This window comes from Glycine soja, chromosome 17, assembly GCF_004193775.1.
Source record: "Glycine soja cultivar W05 chromosome 17, ASM419377v2, whole genome shotgun sequence".
In the NCBI taxonomy this organism is placed as follows: domain Eukaryota; kingdom Viridiplantae; phylum Streptophyta; class Magnoliopsida; order Fabales; family Fabaceae; genus Glycine; species Glycine soja.
In genome coordinates, this window is record NC_041018.1 from 19253473 (window position 1) to 19274649 (window position 21177).

Genomic DNA, 21177 nt, shown 5'->3' on the forward strand with positions numbered 1-21177 from the left:
CATATAATCTTGTATATATGCTTGATTTGCAAAGTATCTGAACTTAGTTAGAATAGTCCCAGTAAAAGTTGCTTTAAAATGCAAATGAGGAAGAAATTTTTCACTCGTAATAGGTTTAATTGTGAAAATAGTCCCCATATTTTTCCCAACTCACTAAATTGGTCCCCATATTTTTAATTTATTATTAGAGTCCTTTTTTTTCCAAATTGACTATCTGAATCTCCAGAACAGAAATTAAAAGTTGATTGTTAAGGGAAAACATTGACTACCACATGTCATTATGTAATTGGTCTTTTAATAGGTGTATGGCAAGTAACTCTCATCAGTAATTTTTCTTTGTAACTATTATTGATGACCTAAAAAATTACCTCCCAAGACCTCATAAGCTTCTCCCTCTCTCTGCAACCCGTAAACCCAAACCCTATCATTACCCCCAAATCCCTAACCTTTTGGTCGCGTTGTCAAAGAATCCCTAATCCCCTGGAACCCAAACCGAGCAACCTCCTCATCGTGTTGTCACCTCCACGTCCCGTTTGCAACCTCTTCGTCGTGTTTTCCATGTCCTTGTCGCGTTCGCAACCTCATCGTCACGTTTGTAACCTTCTCGTTGCATTTGCCACCTCCTCATCGGTGTCGTTCCCATTGAAAGGAGTGCATCGTCATACAGCTCTGAGTCCCAAAGTCATGTGATGTGTTTGTGTAATGTAGAAGTTCCACTGGTCACAAACAAAAAAACAAGATTTAGCGACCAACAAATCATTAAATTCGGTCGCTAAAACTCTTAGCAGTCGAAATAGCGACCGAACCGTGTACGTCGCAAAACCCTAACCACTAAGCCCTTAGCGACTAAATTCATACTCGGTTGCTATTTGGCGACCGAAACAGTCGGTCGCAAGTACATAACATTCTATCGCTGTCTTCGGTTGCTATTTTAAATAATCAAAATTTAAATAAAAAATAAACTAAAATTTGATTTCGTCGCTACGTCAGTCGCTATTAAATAATTACTTTTAATATAAATTAAATATAAATCGGTTCGGTCGCTAATTTTGTAATATAAAATGCATTTAAACTAAATTCAGTCGCTACTAAGTAATTAATTTTTACACATGAAATAAATTTTAAATACATTTATGTCGCTACTTAATAGTTAATTTTTAAATATAAAATAAATTAAAATACAATTTGGTTGCTATTTAGTAATTAATTTTCTAATAAAATAAATCGGTCACAAATTCGGTTGCTAAATGAAAATATGCGGTATTGTTTTGTTTTATCATTTAGTACATTTTGACTTGCTTAATAATTATCAATTGTAAATATAATTCTTAATTAAACTTTATAATCAAACTTATAAATAAAATTGGAGATTCATAATGTGTAAATATATCTAATAATATAGTTCTACTAATATTCTTATATAATTTATAATGTGTAAATATATCTAATTAACAGTGAGTCAACAATTTAATACTAGTGATAGAACCAACTAGTTGAATCCACTTTTGTTGAAAGAAAGCATCAAATCTACCATGCATCTACTACTATGTTATAAAACTTAAAATTGTGAGTACAAATATTATACCTATTGTAGCGTGTATTGAAACAACTATTGAACTCAAAGAAAAAGAAACAACTATTGAAGAAAAACAAAAGAATCGATTTTCCTACATGTAAACTGTTCGGAAAAGAAATTGACAAGATTAAAATGATAGGAAAATATAAATAAGGTAAAGTTAAAGTAGACAAAGTGCAAAAAACTTAGAGAAGTTAAAAATAAAAGTGTAAAGCTTAAATAAGTATAATTCTCAATCCCCCTATATTTCAAAATTTATTATCTAAGTCCCTAGAGTTGACTCCTAAAGTTGATTTTAACCGTTGATTAAATTAGAAAGTTGACCAATAATTTTTTTAAAAATAATAACTTTAAAAATGTTTGAGGAAGAACTAGAAACATGGTCCTTAACCACTACACCCACATGCCTATTTGCATGTTTGATGCAAAATATTGTATTAATATAAGTTTTATGCGAAAATAGTTCAAAATTCAAAATTTATTCTTTTTTAATTTATTATATTTTTATAATCTTATATATTACCTTTTAAAATATAATATATAAGATTAAATTCTATTTTCGCGTAAATTAGAATATGTATACTTATATAAGTTTTATTTTTATTTTATATATTATATTTTTATAATCTTGTGTATTTTTATCACATTATTCAAAAATCATTTTACACAGTAAAGATATAATATAAATTTTATCTTTAATGTATATTTTTAATATAAATTATAATTTCATAAAATAGCAGTATTTTATTATCCTTAAAATATTTATATATGTGATTTAATAATAGCATTTTTTTGCCTATATTAACATATTCTTGTTATTTATCATAATAGTATTTTTATTTATATTTAACTTTATTTAATCGGGTATGCAATTTTTTTAAAGAAATAAATTATATAGTAAAAATATGTAATTAAATAAAATGAAAGTATTTACTATTTTTAAAAATATTTATGTGTATGATTTATTGGCAGTATTTTTTTTTATCTATATTACAGTAAATAACATGAATATCTTAATATAGATAAAAAAAATGTGTCACTAAATCGCAAACATTATTCTAAAAGATAAATATAATATATAAAATAAAAATAAACTTATATAAATATACATATTCTAATTTATATGAAAATAGAATTTAATCTTATATATAATATTTTAAAAGATAATGTATAAGATTATAAAAATATAATAAATTAAAAAAGAATATCACGCTTGACAAGATGCTTTTAAGCAAGTAAGGAACCCTCTTGCTATGAATAAGTTAAATGTCTTGTTATGAATCCTCTGTCATTGGCAAGTATAAAAGAAAATAAAAGTGCATAGATTGAATCATAATTGTAACCTGCAAAATCAAATTGCATAATGCAGTAAAATATATCAAACTTGTATTTCAAATTTCCAAAGAGCTTTCTGTTCTGTAGGAGTGGCTGAGAAGACAAATGAGAAGAAAGAAAGTAGGCAGCGAGTTAGTAGGAGTCTTTGCCTCTTTGGAGGAACATCATCAAGGGTCCAGGTCCTCGAGGAGTGACCATGATAAACTTGTAAAGGAACAAAGGATGAAGACAACTCACATACCCCTGGGTAACCTTTTTCATTTAGAAATAATAGAACACTCCTTTATCATGTCTCTCTAATTTTTCTCTCATTATTAACATGGTATCAAAGTGTGTAGACCTACTGAATCTTCTTAGTATATTCTTACATTCTACATACTTGATATAAATATGTATCAAGTTTCATAAATTCAAGGACCAACTAGTACATTTAAATGCAGATAAATTCAAAGAAGAGAGAGAACCAAAAACAAAGTGTAAAAAGAACTTGCATATAAAGAACTTGTGGGCTTACAACCAGCAAACAAGAACCAAAATAAAGTTCATCTTCTCTAATTGGTTTAACTGGCTATACTTGTAACATTATACATTATACTTTTTAGTTTCTTTCCTCAACAACCACAAGGGATAATTAATACAACTTGGACTAGAGTATATTCTCGAGCTTGATTTTCAGCTTTGCTTAAGGCATCAATAAAATGAAGAAAATTAGGCATTTGACGCAATAGCAAGCTAATTAAAACTTAAACAGTTACAAAATCAGACAAACCAAATACTAAATTCCACAGTGAGTAAAAGAAAGAAAAAGTACCAGTTCAGCACGAGCACGACCAGATCGAGTCAACTAGGAGGGTGTTTGGCGGCGCGATGGCATGGTTGGCGGCACGAGCACAAGCACGAGCACGACCAGATCGAGCGCAGATTTGTGATGGCATGGTTGGCGGCATGAGCACGGATTTGCGGTTGCAACCAAGAATGACGGCGGATCTGCAGTGGTGCAGTGACGTGGTGGCGGCCAACACCGTTGAACGCGAGCAGGGACTGCCAAACGTGGATTTGTGTGTTGTGGGTTTGTGTGTTTTTATTTTTAGTGTGTTTTTACTAAGTGTGTTTGGGTGTGTTTTTGTTTTTAGTGTGTTTTTACTAAGTGTATTTGTGTGTTTTTATTTTTACTAAGTTCGTTTTTAGTCTTTTAGGCTTGCTTTAACTTTAGTAAAATTGGTTTTACTAAGACTCTTTATTTTTACTATGTTTGTTTTTATTTTTATCGAGTGTTTTTTTAGTCGTTTAGGCTGGCTTTAACTTCAGTAAAAAAATTAAAGAAAGCTATTTATTTTTAAAGATAAAATAACAAAAAAAGTGTAATTTTTAGAGAATTTCATATTTAAGGGTTGTACACTCAATTATTTTGTCTAACTTTTAATTTAAAAGAAGTTTTTAATGTATAAAAATGAAAAATAATAAACAAATACTGCTTTTTTTTTAAGTTCTAATTTTTTTTACTTTAACTCATAAGTAACTTTTAAGTCCAAAAAAAGTTGGACCAAACAAAACCTAAGGCTATTTCGGTCCCCTAACCGAAAATTATAGTTTAATTATTTTTATTAATTTTTCCTAACTTAATTATAACTCAATTATATTTATTATTTTTTCTTAAATTATTTAATAAATTTATCAATGTAATATGTAATAATTATTTTTATACAAGATAATTAAAAAAGGAGCTTAGCAAGTAATATATGAAATGTAAAAAAAATAAGAACTTGAGCTTGACTCTTTTACATAATCAAGTGAGAGTGGTATCTAAAAAAACAAAAAGTGGTATCTTAAAAAAAAGTGAGAGTATAGTACACATTTGTATATTTCAGCCCATGATTGGTAACTTTTAATTAATTGTTAAACTTTGATTAATGTATATGTTACACTAAAGTCATATATTAGGCCTTGATTGAGCTTTATTAGATTTCAATCAATTATTAGTGCATATGTTACACTAAATTGATATTGGGCCTTAAAAAATGCTTAAGAAAGGACTAGAACCAAGGTCCTTAAAGTGAATAACACACTCTTCTACCACCACACCCAATTGTTCATTTAAATATTTGATATAAAATATAGTATTAATATAAATTTTATGCAAAAATAGTTTAAAATTCAAACTTTATTCTTTTTAATTTATTATATTTTTATTAATATAAGATTATAAAAATATAATAAATTAAAAAGAATAAAGTTTGAATTTTAAACTATTTTTGTATAAAATTTATATTAATACTAAATTTTGCACCAAATATCCAAATGGTCATATGGGTATAGTGGTAAAGGAGTGTTCTTCTTGCAATTAAGTCTTAAATAAGTCAATTTGGACTTTTAGTGAATGCGTAAGTTACACATTGCATCTTATTGGCCTTGCTTAGAGTACATGTTGTACTAAAGTCAAATTAGGTCTTCATCAATGCATATTTTTCGCTTACACCATATTGAACCTTAATGAATCATTAGTGTTACACTTATGCCTTATATTTTAAAATACTTAATTTTTCAAATTTTGATTATGACATATTTTTATAATATAAAGGGCATTTATTTATTATAATTTTTAAATAATTATATAAAATAAACAATTGTTTTGTACAAAACACAAATTAAAGTCAAATGATAAGCATGATTTATGTATCTTAATCAAATAATGTAAATATTTGTTTGTGAATTTTATTAAAAAGTATCATAGTATAATTAAAAATATTACATATTGATTATGATTTATATAATATTGTAAATATTGGTTTGTTAATTTAAAAATATTACTAATATAATAATTTCAATAATTTTCAACTATAAAATGTTTTTAAGTATATTATATATTTATTATGATTTATAATAAATTAAAATTTTAGTTTCTTAACTTTTTAAGAAAAAAATACGTTCAGTCGCTAGTCTCAAAATAATTTTGCCCTATAGCGAACGAAAACATTTCGGTCGCTATATCATAATATAGCAACCGAATGGTATTCGGATGCTATCTTCAAGTATATTTCAATCGTCAATTTAGTCGCTAATCTCAAAATAATGGAGTCCTATAGCGACCGAACCCATTTTAGTCACTATGCTCATGACAGCAACCAAATAGTTTTCGGTGGCTATCTTCAAGTCGACTTCGATCGCTAAAATCCTTTGGTATTTATAGATATATAGCGACTGGATTAGCGACGACTTTTTCAGCGACCCTTCAGTCCGACCGCTAAGTTGGTCGCTGACGCAAGTTAGCCGACGCATATAATAATATTAGTCGCAAATTCACTCGCAATTAGTGTCAACAATTTTCCAGCCACTAATATCGATCAAAAGTTTTTTGTCGCTAATTTCAGTTGCTAAATTGTATTTTTATAGTAGTGGGTGACATTGTGGACTAAGGATAATCCAAGGAGGTATTTTTATGGTTGTGTTCTATACAAGGTAAGGAATAGTGTTTAGTGTTGGTTTTGTTTTGGTTTGTGTGTTGATTTTTGTGTTTATTTTGTCCATGTAGGTTGCAGGTAGAAAAGGGTGTCAATTTTTTTAGTGACACGATCTAGTTGTCTACAGTCGTGAGAAGAGAATCATTGTAGCATTAATGAAGAAGGTTGATGAATTGAAGCTTAGAGAAAAAGGTTTGCAAAGCAAGATTGGTGACTTGAAGATGAAGGGAAAATTTTTAGGGATTGGATTGGTTTTGTCTTGGGTCACTGTTTGCTTGTTGTTGCTTTTATAATGTAGCAGGGGCATGTGATGTAATGGTAGTAATAGTAATCCATTGCATTTGGGGTTTGGGTTTAGGATGAAATTAAGCTATATTGTGTGGTCTTTGATCATATTAGTCATGGTGTTTGTATTATGTTGTCATAAGTTTTAGTGTGCAAATTGTTTGTAATTACTAAATGGTTATGTTAATGAAAGAAGAGTTTATTGGTGTTTGACTTTGTTTGGTTTTCGTTTTTTAGCTTGTGCGGTAACTAAAATTATTAAATGGACCTATATTGATCTCATGGTGCAATTCTGTTTGGATAGAAAGAGGACAAATTCTCTTTGCAGGTGAGGAAGGAGCTTAAGAAATTACCAGGCAAGGTCCTTGGTCATTAAGGATATCAAAAGAATGGTGAAATTACCTCTATTATTTTCAAGAACATGTGGAAGAACAAAGTGTTTAGAGTAGTTACTTCTGTCTTCTCTTATTTTCTCATTAGTTAGTTGCAGGTGACATGGATTAGAGTGGTGAAATTACCTAGGCTTACTACACATGACAACAAAGTTTTCAATGAAAATTTGTATGCACTTTTTAAAAAACTATTTACAGCTTTAATGAGTTGTGGTCATATGACTATCTCCAAATCAACTATAATATGAAACACTTGACATGAAGTATAATACGCATTTCATATATATGTTACTGTATAAGAAAGATAATTAGATATAACTGCATTACATAGCCTCATAAAACAGTACATAGAAAAAAACAACAAAAGATAATTAGATAAGAGTGCATTACATAGCCTCATTAAACAGTACATAAAAAAACAATAAAAGATAATTACATAAGAGTGCATTACAAAGCCTCATTAAACGATAACTTGAACATCCAAAAAACTTCAACAGAGAATCCAATTGTGGCAAAAAATTTGCTTCAGTTCTCCATCTCTACTCCATTAACCGATTCTTGATTCTTGAGTTAGATTGGTAGTTTCACCTCCTTCAATTCCTGTAGTTGTGGTCCCACTTGTAGATGAAACATTTTTTGTTTCTTTTTTACAGCATTTGTGTTATATGCTGATTTTCTCTTTAAATTATGTTACAATTCAAAGCAAATAACGTATAATTTTGGGACAGATTGTACCCTCATACCTCATCATCATAGTCCTTAACTTGACAATTTTGGAACTAATGTAAAATCGGATTTCTTCTAGCAAACTGAAAATTGGCTTGTCTCTATACTCTAAAATTGCCAATGCTTCACACATGTTGTTGACATGCAAATCACACTTGGTGTTTAGTTTGAAAGCATATCTTGTCCAAGCAATAACAAGGTTTAACTTATCCAGATCCTTCCAAGCGTTTGCATCATATGCCTTAATCTGATTCATAGCCTTTTCCCAATCAAGGATTGTAGTTGCTCGAGTTGCCATCCACATCAATTCTTTCATATGTGCTCCAGGATACTTCTTTTTCCAATTCCCATATAAATGTTTCACACAGCCTATGTTCAACATTATGTCCAAGCTCCTTGATTACTTCAACCAACCCCTACAAATAACAGTGCAAAAAGTAAATAAAAGTACAAACAAAGAATTGTAATGTTCATATCAAATTTAATTTTACCTTTTTTTGGTCAGAAATGAATGCCTAACATCCTTCTTGAATACCATCTAAATTAGCTAGTAAAAGATCAGTAAACCACTTCCAAGAAGATTAATTTTCATATTCAACAACAACATAAGTAATATGAAGCATTTGATTGTTTCCATCTTTACCTACTACAGACAACAATTTGCCACCAAACTCTCCTTTCAAAAAGTAGCCATCCAATCCTATTAAAAGCCTACAAGTGGTTGCAAATGCAGCCTTACAAGCCTCAGGGCATACATAAATACGCTCAAACACAGGACCATAAGGAGTTAAGTCACATTTTAATTTGACTGTGTTGTTCTTGTTTTTGTCTAGTATCTCAACAGCATAACTTCTCATGTGCTTATACTGATCTTTGGTTGCACCTTTAATTTTTTCCATTGCTCTAACCTTTGCTTTGTATGCCTGATCCACGGTTAACCAGATTCCTCATTTTTCTACACCATAAGCAATTAAAGCTTTTAGCTTCATATCAGGAGTGTGCATTAATAAAGACATCAACCTTTTTCCCACCCATTCAAGTGCAGCCTGGTTGTTTTTGCCAGTTCTAAAGCAACAATATTGATCTTTGAATGTCACTACTTGCCAATAAGTCGCTTGCATGGACTTGCTAACCCGTAAGTAGAATGGACAACCCCCCTTTTTTTTTACAGATTGTAATCACTCTCTTGTTATCATTTTTTTACCTTCAAATTCTTCTTAGATACTATAGCAAAGGTTTTGATAGCCTATATAATTTCTTTCTTATTACTAAATTGCAGCCATACCTCAAACTTCACATCTTCATCATTTTCAGGCACCCTAAACTGAGGAAATATGACTTTTGGATCAACTTCAACATCACTTCCATCTAAAGTATCTAATTCATCAGAATGTCCATCTTCATCAATAAAATTGGGATTTGTTTGCAGCTAAAGTATCATGACCATGGAAATTTGCTTCATTAGACTGATATGTGGGTGGATCAGTCAATGTAAATGTCTCCGGGTCCAAGGATTTTGTCCAATCCCAATTTTCTTCAAAGTCACAATCTGAAACTTCACTATAATCATTGTTATCATCATCATCCTCCTCAGTCTAAACATCAGCTCAACCTTAGTTTGAACATCAGCCTCCCCTTCGGCCTCCACCTGAACCTCCATCTTAGCCTGAACATCAACCTCCCCTTCAGCCTCCACCTGAACCTCAGCCTCAACTTCACCCTCCACCTCAGCTTCAACCTCAGTCTCCACTTCATAAATTACAACAATGTCCTCATCCTCAACATCATTAAAGTTTTTTGAGGATGTGTCAATCACCCCCTGGTCCACATAGACATCAACCACATCGAAACCAGAAACATTTTGAGCCAATTGCAAAATATCAGAGTCAGAATTAACTGGCTTCAACCCTCTGCTCAGTGCTAACCTGGGGTTCCTATACCATAAGCACTAGAATGATTTGTACCCGAGGGCATTAATCAGCTTCTTCAAGTCAATATGGGACATAGTATCCACATCCCAAGCCCATTGTTCTTCTTTGATGTCACCATTGATATACAAAGTAAAGGGTTGATAAATAAACATCCCACCATGATTTTTTAACCTCATTGTTTGTTCTTCAATTGGCCTAAAAAATGACAATAATAAGGCAGAAGCCATGTTTCAATGCATACAACAACCATAAAAATAACAACAAATAAATAATTCATTTACACAGTAACACCCACTTTATATGTGAATTCAATAAATAAAAAACATTGAACAAGAAAAAAAACCAACACACACCCCATGGAGCCCAAAACATGAATAAAAAAATGAACACTCACGTGGAAAACAAACCGTGGACCATATCAACCAAACAACCTCACATAGGGACCACAACCATCGACATGGTAATATACAAAAAAAACTTCAATACAATAAGGAATCTTACCTGCAAAAGTACTGGCGTTCCATCTCCCTACGAGTATCGTGATGCTCATGCGCACAAACTCACAAAGCTTCCATGCCTCCCCTCGTTCAACCACCAAGTGATGATGACTTCCATCGAATCGAAAGCCTAAAAATGCGAGGAAAACTAGAGAGAAGGAGGAGACTAATCACCTCACGCATCTCACATTCTAGTAATTCACTTTGGGTTCGTGTTGCTGATGTGATTTTGGGAATTAAGGATTTGAGGGTAACAAGAAGATATGCGTTTACAGGTTCCAGGGAGAGGGAGAAGCTTACGAGGTCTTGGGAAATTGTTGAGGTAAGTTTTTAGGTCATCAATAATAGTTACAAGGATAATTACTAATGAGGGTTAAATTCCATACACATATTAAACAACCAATTACATAATGACACGTGATAGTCAACATTTTTTCTAAACAGTCAACGTCCAATTTTTGCTCTAGGGGATTCAGATAGTCAATTTGGAAAAAATGGGAACTCTAATAGTGAATTAAAAAATAGGGGGACCGATTTAGTGAGTTGGGAAAAATAGGACTATTTTTGCAATTAAGCCATCATAATAATTATATCCAACTCGAATAAAATTATTTCTAGTTCAATAGCAGACAAATATATAAGAATTTTTCTTTTATTTATATCAGTGTAATAAAAAATTGCCCCATAAAAAATAATTATTGCCCTCATAAGATAATTTGTTTTTAAATGAATGTTAAAAAATATAAGAAACAAACAAATAATAAATTGATACTAGTTTCATTAATTTCTTCTTTTATTTTTCGATAATATTAATAATGAAAAATTATAGAATAATTTTAAAGAATAAAAATGCGTAGAAGACAATTGTAAAGTGTAAAAGCACTAAACATTTTGACTTTCTTTTGTTATGAAATCATGTATTTTTGTAAAAGTTTTTGATATTTTTCTCTTGCAAAAATATTATAAACTATTGCGTTAATTATGTTTTTGTTCCCTAAACCCTTTGTAAATTTCATTTGTATTCCCTAAACAATTTTTTTAACGTGTTTTCCTATTTGGTCCCTATAATTTTCTTCGATTACTAGTTATAGTTCTTATTATCAAGTAACAATATTAATTAATTAATTAATGATGTAACTAGTCATATTAGCAGTAACTTGTCACGTACGTCATCAAGCGTGGACAATCTCATGCAATTTTTTTTCATAAATCATGTTTTCAATATCTCATTTATTTGTATTGGTTGATGAATATGTCGAATAGGTTTATGAGAGACTAAAAACACAACTTACTAAAAAAATTACATGTGATTTCCTAGTCAGATTACTTGATGGTGCCATAAGTCACTAGGCTATTAACTTAAATATTACATCATTAAATAATTTTGTTACTCAATAGCAAAAAAAAAAAAAATTATTGGCATATAGAAGAAAAGTATATGAACCAAAATTACTATAAAAAATTATTTAGGAGCTAAAAGTGAAATTTGCAAAAATGTTTAGAACAAAAACATAATTAGCTCTAAATTATTTTTTGTCCTCGATCACTAAAATTTTTTTTTGGATTCAGCATTGCTCTTGTTAGTAGAGGGTACATGTCATTTATACCCAAAGTTTGAAAGGAAAAAAAACTTGTATCTTCCCTAAACTCGGATGAGTAATAATTTTAATTCTAATTCATGTACCCACAGGTACCTATATACCCACACTTACCCGCTACATATACTTATGTTAAAAAAGACTGCATTCAAATTAAAAACTCACTCTTAAGTCATTCAAACATAATTTTATGTGAATAATGTACATGAAAAACAACTAATTATTTTAATACAATAACACAATACAATTTGTAAATTTAATCCATATTACAATACAACTTTTTAAAATTAACCATATCGCAGTAGGATAAAAATAACAATGTCAATTTCACGCATACTTAGTGATGGGTCTAAGGGAGCACAAGGGGGGCCTTGACCCCTCCCTTGAGATCCTTCATGTATCTTTAAGAAAAAAAAATACTAATGCTAATTCAAAATTTCAAATTCATAATAAAACAAGGTAGCAAACCACATTTATAAAGTGCCATATATAGTACTCTAATTAAATAAGATCAAGCTACACAAATGACCAATTAAATCATATATAAATTCATAAAAACTTATTAAAGTGAAACATTTCAAAGATGAGTTAGCTTATTCAAAATATTTGAGCCTAGTAAAACATTAATTGTCATTATGGGGTAAATGACGGGTAAAAATTATATTTGATTTCAAACTCAATGACTTCTTGACTAGAGAGTTGATGGAAGTTTACATGAGTTTGACAAGTTTAATTGATTACAATGTTCTTCAAATTAAACAATTCTAGGTAGTTTGATTATCAAAATATTCAATTCTTAGTTTGTTGTAATTGATTATATTAGTGTATGTGATAAACTAACAAAGAAAAAAGTAATTTTTTCTTGGCTATTTTTGAAGCCCAAGCCAGTTGCTTTATTAATAGTTATCTTTCATTGACTTCAGATCGAAAAAGTTAAAAAACTAGGCTTAACTGAGCTGGTTCTTGAAAAAAGTAGAGTAAACCTTAAGTTTTATAAAATAAAAAAATATATAATACTGGGAATGATATTATTATTATTATTATTATTATTATTATTATTATTATTATTATTATTATTATTTTATTATTATTATTATTTCTTGAGAAAGAGTCTCTATAATTTGTATTTTAAAAAACATCTTTTATTTATTTGCATTTTGCATTACACAGTAAACCCTGCACCTATAAATAAAAATGCTAACAAATTGAATGATACATTTAGGAAAGCTACTCATCCCAAGCAATAACCAATTAATTAAAGCCATGCTCATACTACAAGTATGGTACTTAGGCATGCAAGAATATACAGACTCTAATATTGCAAAAAGATAAACAAAGTATGTGAAAGAAAAACAAAACATACACATGCGATTGGAGACTCTTGGACTAGTTTTGCTACACATTGAAATTATAGCTAAGTTTACGATAGACTAATTTCCATCTCCAATTTTGTTTTTGTAAGCATGACCAACTCCTGGGCTGTGACCTGGGTCAGTAGGTTTGAAATCATCTTTTGAACCCTCAGTCTTGAAAACTTCAACATCTGGGCTATGAACTACCACCATTGTTTTCACCTTATTATCTTCTGATGATGATGTAATCATTTTGTGGCCAACACCAGGACTCCCTCCCGGCGTAGTCGGTCGGAAAGCATTGGTGTTGTCTGCACCTGAATCTTCCAATTTACTAGATTCCTCATGGTGTTGTGGTGATTCAACTTTGGTTTTAAGTGATGGAAGGGAAGTAGGGTTAGGATGATTAGCGACGGTTTTTGTGTTTAGTGAGGAATGTAGTTGGTTCAATGGCTTTATATTTATTTTCCTACCATGTGTTAGAAGGGAACCATCGCACACAACTAGTGCAAGAAAAATGAAAAAATATTTGTGCAAAACCTGAAATTTGGCCATATGATCGATCACTGAAGAAGCAATTAAGAGTTTGGTATAAGTGAAAGGCCCTTTAGTGTGGGTAGAGACTAGAGAGAATGGGTGATATGACAAGTTATATGATCCTCAAGGTATTTATAATATGTTGAGTGTCATTGTGTTAGTGCTCTCTGTTAAAGATTCTAATTTTTAATTATGTAATTTGACTAAGTATGTGGAGTGCATGATCTGTGAATGTGGACCGTTTATATGTCAAATAGCTTTCAATTACATGGGCCCCAGGCCCACCTGCGCAGCCATGCTCTTTTGCATGTGTCCATAAAATAAACTGGGCTCATCATTTTGATTCTAAGGTATGAATATATATATATATATATATATATATATATATATATATATATATATATATATGATTTGATATTTGCTTCTTTTAATCTTTGTGTTTATATGAATTTGATATGCAAAGTATCTTATTTTACAAGAATGTATGATGATATATATAATGCATGTTTTAATAGAAAAATTAGATGTGAGGGATGGAGTGAAGTCAAATTAGTTCTTTCAGAATATACTAAATTTAATTTTTGTGAACCAACCAGCTGGAGAGCTATGAGGCACGGACAATTCTATTATGCAAAGTGTAATCGTGTCGAACAGGTTTTCGATACTAACATACCTATATATTTATTCAACATTTGTTTGACATTTCTTATTATGTGTCTGATTCAAAAATTATTTTTTGTTAGTTTGAACACTTTAATTGTCACTTTTATACAATTAATGCACTTGAAAAAATATAAAAAATTAGTTTAAAAAGATAAATGAATATATCATCATTTAAATATTTAGTTATATGTTACTCATAGTTCATTTAATTAGAATCTCTTCATTTTTGTGTATATATATGATATTCTCATATCCTATATTTAGACATTAGTGTGCCGAAATGTTTGTATATGTGTTGTATTTGGTGTCCATATCAGAGTCTGTGTTTCATGGCTGGAGAAGAACTTCTAGTGTTAACATGTAACCTCGGATACTGAGATTCTTGAGAATTTTTTTGCTTTTCTTTTTCATGTGGCAAACAGATACAAATTGATGAGTTATGATAAACCAATAAAAAAAATAGTAAGTCGACTTACGCACCATCAGAATGGAGGCAGCAGAAAGATACCGGGGATTCTCCAGTACGTTCCCTCCACTTAGAGTGGTATAGTATTAATCTCAGAAATCTTCTACACTTTGGTCGACAAGTTGTAGTGAAAGAAATCTTTTGTTTTGAAATACTGATGTATAATTTTGTTACTGGAACGCCTTAAATGGTTATTGATTTATTTGATGGGGTGTGGGACTGTATCTTCTTGACACTGCCTGCTCTTATATATAGGAAATTTAATTAATTTATAAGAATTAAGAAAGTTTGATTAATGTAATTGGCGATATTAAATTTACTAACAACTTATATTATTTTTTAAAATTAACTTAAAAATTATTGACACCCGTTATCTTATTATTTTCACTTAATTACTTTTTATCTAATTAATTAATAGAAGAGTGTTAGTAATATATTTGCTAACATACTTTTTCTAAAACATAGTTTATGATTAATTAAAATTTATTAAAAATACAAAAGAGAAAGAGAAAGTTATTAAACAAGAACTGTACCCATAAAAATTATAATTTTCAATCAATACTTAATACTTAAGAACATGTTGAAAAGGATGTTTCTGGTAATTGTGAATATTTCTGTTTGATGAATATGCGTGGAGATCTTAGAATTGTGATTATTCATCTTATCTTATTAATTTATAGCTAGTAATCTTCCGCAATCTTCAAAAGAGAGAAAGTATATCTTACAACATTTTTATTTATTGACTAAAAAAATTGTAAAGTAATTAAAAGTATATTTAGATAAAAAGAATAAACAATAATGCAAGAAAAAATTTAAATGAAATCTTATAAAAAGAGATAAACAAAATTCTCAAATGGTTCTTATATAAAGAAACAAAAGTAATAGTTGGTATAACAAGAAAATAAAAATTGTTGAGCCTGGATTGTTATAATAAGTATTGTGCATGTTCTTCAATTTCATGTTCTAAAACAATGAACACATGCCCAACATTTACTTGTACACTTATCAGCTTGAGATGGATTGAACTTATTTGTCCATGGTTGACCATTTATTGGGTCATGGTCATGTTAGGTTCCGGATGAAATGGAATTCTAAGTGAACTGAGATTCAAGATCTTTAGAAGGATGACAAGTTCTTTGACGTGGCCGAGAGATTTCACATGAAATGGGCGAACTCTAACGCTCGATCAATAAAAGATTAGACCAGAGCAATGACTGTGACGTGTTGGTTGTATTTATAAGGGTTTAAAGTAGGTTATATATATTCCCTGGCATGAAGCCAAAGACCTCTCTTAGGAAACAATTATTTGTCTTGGTGTACTAACATTATAACTTTACTTTTGGGATCACGTGTTGTACTGTTCAGAAGTGTATGTTACAAATCTTATACCTAATATTAACCTCCGTTACTTGGGCTAATCATGTGTTTGGGCAAAGGCAACTCACTGTACGAATTTGGCCTAAGCCCAATCCATAATAGTTTTCCCAGGTCGATTATGCTTGCAAGCCGAACATGTCAAGTTATATATAAATAATTTCTTAGATATGAACTTAATTTCCTTCCCCATAAGTTTCACACTTCTATTTTTTATGATAATTAATGTTGTCACTTGGCCATTCATATTAAGTGCGTGTTGGGATGAACTTTGATAAAATTAATTTTAAATCAAGGTGATTTTATATAATTAATTTTGAAGTAACGTGATTTTTGTTTGAGTAACATATATTAAAAAGTTGATTTTTAAAGAGAGTAATGTTTGAATACTTTTAGTCATAATTGATTTTGAAAGTAAAATTATTAAAATAGATCTTAAGTCTTTGAATATTTATTTGTTATTATAATTTGTTATTTTTTGATATACATATAAATAAATTAAAATTAAATAGATATATAAACTCGTATTCATTGTAAAAAATTAAAATTAACATAAATACACAAATGTATCTAAATTAAAAAGTACAGATAAGGAACATATATAAAGTCAATCAAATTCAATAATAAATATAATATTAGTTTTTTTTTTCTTGCACCGTATAATTTCATCTCGAATATAGTCTCGAACATGATCCATCTCTGGTGCAGAAATTATATTTAAAACTTGGGATTGGTCAAAGCTAGTCTCATTGTGATTATTATAATCTACATCAACAAGTATGTCTTCTTCTTCATAGCATATAAAATCAGAATTCATTTCAGCATTCCTTCTGATAAAATTATGTACAGTCATTGTTGCACAAACTATTTGAACTTGTGTTTCAAATTTGTATTTAGGCATTTAGGCATATGACGTAAAATTGCAAACCTATTATTCCACACACCAAAAGCTCTTTCTATTGTGCACCTTAAACTTGAGTGATAAAAATTGAAGACCTCATCATCATTTGCATATCCAAATTTACGTCTAAAATCAGGGAGATGGTAACGTTCACATCTGTAAGGACCAAGATACCCCATTGGTGTTGGGTAGCCAACATCCACTAAATAATATTTACCTAATAAAACAATTAAAAAAGTGAATAAACATGATATTTTTATTCAAATTATAAATCATGTATATTTATATAAAAAAAACCTGGAAGAGGATGTGGAAAATTCAAGTTAGCATTTATGAGAGCATGGTCAAAAACACGAGCATCGTGAGCACTACCTTCCCATCCAGCTAATACAAAAGTGAAGCAGATACTCCAATCACATACAACCATTATATTTTGTGTTGGAATACATTTTCGTCCAATAAACCTTGCTTGTTCAACAGGGCTAACTATACATGGAATATGTGTACCATCAATTACTCCTATGACATTTTTAAAAAATGGCCAATATCGTTGATCACTTTCAATTTTGACCTCACAATCACGAAACATGGGATCTTGTGGTCTAATATATTTGAATGACAATTTAAGGCAAGCAAGTAGGACATCATGATATGCCTACTTATAGTCTCTCCTGAGTGTTGAAATCGTTCTTGAAGCATTATATTACCTAACCCATGGCCAACCATATTTAAGAAAATTGCAACCATTTCTTGAACCCACATGCCCTTAGTTTCCTTTAAGCCTTGCTCAACTAATTCAGTGCAAAGTTTATGGAAAATTGATTTTTCCATGCAAAACATCTCATAACAACGAATTGGATGCCCTTGTAATATTTCATAAACCTATGTATGACCTGTATGTTCACTAGTTCTACGTGGCTCTTTACATATATGCATTATTGCATACTCACCAACCAATGCAGCCACATAAGAAGCATCTTCCAAAATGACATTGTCTTCATTGCTTTCAAGCTTAAATCATTTAATCCAATTATTCATTTAACTGTTAACACCTGTCCAAATACATGACTTAATAATGATAACAAAGAAATAATATAACAATTGTACATTTATACATATTATAATAATCCATTTAATTCATTACATAAATGAAAGAAGCCAATAATAGTCAAAAGCCCCTACTACATTACGTAAATGACAAAAGCAAATAATAGTAAAATAATACATATAATAGTCAAAAGCACACACTAGCAGTCCAACTCCTATGACATAAACTAAAGTGACATATTCATGAATAAGCGATTTTTAACTGCATCTTTAAGCCAATGTAACCTTTTCTCATCTTCACCTCGCAAAGCAATGAGCATCTCCCTTGCTGGCTTAAATAACATCAAGTTACAACATTTGGTATGTAACTCAGTGTCATTTGCAACTTCAGGTAAGGTCTTAAGTTCTTTCACCACTTCATTAATAGATGCACTAGTTACATTTTCTATACGTGACCTACATGTTTTTGCAATGTCACTAACTGCCTCACCTATCTTTGATGAGGCATTTAATTTCTTTTTACCAATCTTCTCAGTACGATCAATTCGCTTGCGCTTCTCTCCACTCTTTTGGCTACCAATTGCTTGACTACCAGTTCATTTATATTAATGTCTCCAAATTCATTTGTTGCTCCTACACTAACATCATCACTGTCTCCTGGTCCTTCTTCCATATTTATGTTAATACCATCAAGACACGGGCAATACGCATCATTAACATCACCAACAAGTGTACTTGGCAATATCCCTGATGATGGTGCCCACATAAAATCTTTGGTAACCACTACATCCTTAAAAAGTATAGTTAGTTGATGAGCAAATGGAAGTCCCTTGTACCTAAATTTTCCATATAAAGGATTTTCCTGCATGTTTACAACTCATCATATATAATAGTCACACTAAATATAAGCTTTTACCATATATTAAGTACACTTAAATATGACATACAAGTTGTTTGGTCTCCCACCATTCATTTGGTGCACCAACAGTGTTTCTGGTATTGTCCCATCCTAAACCAGTTTCTTTTCTAAATAATTTGTACCATACACGCCAATCTTTTATCAAGTTATCATACTTATTTTTTAATTGTGCCTTGTTATAAGTCCTTCCAGTAATTGTGTAAACTTGGATTGAATACCTTTCCACCCTACCTTAGTAAAGCTAGAACCAAGGTGTTCCCCTTTAGTAATTTGCTCCAAACATGCTTCAATAAAAGCTTCATTTTCTTTTGGATCCCAAGTAGCTTTTTCTTTGTCAATATTTTGTAAAGGATTCACAACAGTTTTTCCTCTAATAGTACTCATAATCTAAATAAATTTTTATGAATAAATAAATATTAATTTATTAAAAGAAAAGAAAAAATAGTAAAGCAGTGTTTTTTATTTTATCATGTATGTTACATACACACTTAATATCAACCAATACATTTTTGTCCCTACTATACTCATCAAATATATCAAGAACAAATCATAGAAACTATATAATAAAAATAAAAATAAAATAAGAACAAATGAAAAAGTAAAACATATTATTTTTAAAAAATTATCATACATTTTTTTTGGAAGTCCACTTTAAAAAATATTTTGTAAACGGTGATAATAATAAGATAATAGTCCAATAAGAGATGTTAATATTCTAAAGCATAAGCATAAATTTGAAATACAACTCTAATAAGATAAAATAGTGCAAGAGGTTCTTAAAACATTTCTTTCAACACAACACAATAATAAAATGAAATAGTATTATTAACTTACCTTTGAGCTAAGAGAGTCAGGCACAAGATTTCAGCACAATATGCGTACCACAAGATTTTAGCACAAGATGTGTACTATTGTTTCAATGGAGGTCCTATGAAGTGAAGATGGTAATATTCTTTCTTTAACCGAGAGAACAAGTAAATGTAATAATAAATTTTCAACTACCGAAATAAATGAAGTCTTAAGGAAATATGAATGTCCAACTATTGCAGTATAATATAGTCTGTCACAAAAAGTACAAGGGTATTATAAAGAAACATGTAAATAATAATATTTTATGATTTCTTGAATCAAGTCACGTTGAATTGAAAGCTTCTCCTACCTGCTTCGAAGTCACCGTGGTTTTGAGGGCTGAACATGAAATTATAAAATGGTATCCAAACATATTATTATATAGTCAAATCAAGTTTGACCAAAATCACCATGATTCACCGTGGTTACACCGCCAAACCAAACATGCTCTAAATGGTTGTTATATTCCTCCGCCTTTATTGTTTGTCATTTTCTATGCAATATCTTGTACCTAGTGTTCATTTATTTACTTTTTACCCATGAGTTGATCTTTAGTAGTTAGTTATTTCAATTATTTTGATTATTCTAGAATTATCAGTTAATTAAACAGAAGTAGCAGTTGATTTTTTTATAGTTACTTTTGTTCATAAAAGTAAGGTTTTTTTCTCCCTCTTTGACTCTGGCAAACTTAAACCATCATGATTTTCAACTTTTCCCAATGTTCCTCTCCTTTTTCTTTTCATATATATCTTTAACTCTCATGTATTATCTACCCTTTTTTTTCTTTTTTTTCTTTACCTCATTTCACACTTAAGTCATTGAAAACTTGAGGTAATAGTAATACATGTATATGAGTTAGAACACATAATATCATCTTACGAAGTTCTAGCTTCTCCAAGTAAGCATTCCCTTCGAGGCCTGATTGAACACTTTTGGGGTATGGGCTACTCAATTGATGGCCTTAAGTCAAGGTGAGAAAAATTATCCTAATGGTTCAAAGTGTTATAACATCCCAATTGAAATGAATCAGAAGGCTACTAGAAAGGGTTAAATAGTGACACTTAACTGATTATGACTTTTTCTACACAAAACATGTTGCTTCTGAAGTTTCCTCTCAAGCTTCTAGTTGGTTTTTCATATGTATTATTAGGAGAAAAGCTTGTCCTTCTAAAGTACTTGGATAGAATTAATAATCTAATAAAAGTTCTTCCAAGTAAAACACGAAATACTGCTTCAAAAGATACTTTAAAAAGTTTAAATTCTTGTTATTA

At 30.2% G+C, this 21177-nt stretch overlaps 1 protein-coding gene and 1 pseudogene across 1 annotated transcript; both read right to left on the reverse strand.

Moving 5' to 3' along the window:
* Positions 1–12960: 12960 nt before the first annotated feature.
* On the reverse strand, positions 12961–13782 carry LOC114394276 (precursor of CEP9-like). The gene has a single exon (XM_028355958.1). The coding sequence runs from the start codon at positions 13703–13705 to the stop codon at positions 13229–13231; it is 477 nt and encodes a 158-aa protein (XP_028211759.1). The 5' UTR covers positions 13706–13782; the 3' UTR covers positions 12961–13228.
* Positions 13783–18365: 4583 nt separating this feature from the next.
* LOC114391527 lies at positions 18366–19441 on the reverse strand (annotated as a pseudogene).
* Between the last annotated feature and the right edge of the window lie 1736 nt (positions 19442–21177).

Bases quoted from the DNA above. Each gene is read 5' to 3' on its own strand.
- LOC114394276 (XM_028355958.1), bottom strand. From the start codon at position 13,705: ATGGCCAAATTTCAGGTTTTGCACAAATATTTTTTCATTTTTCTTGCA.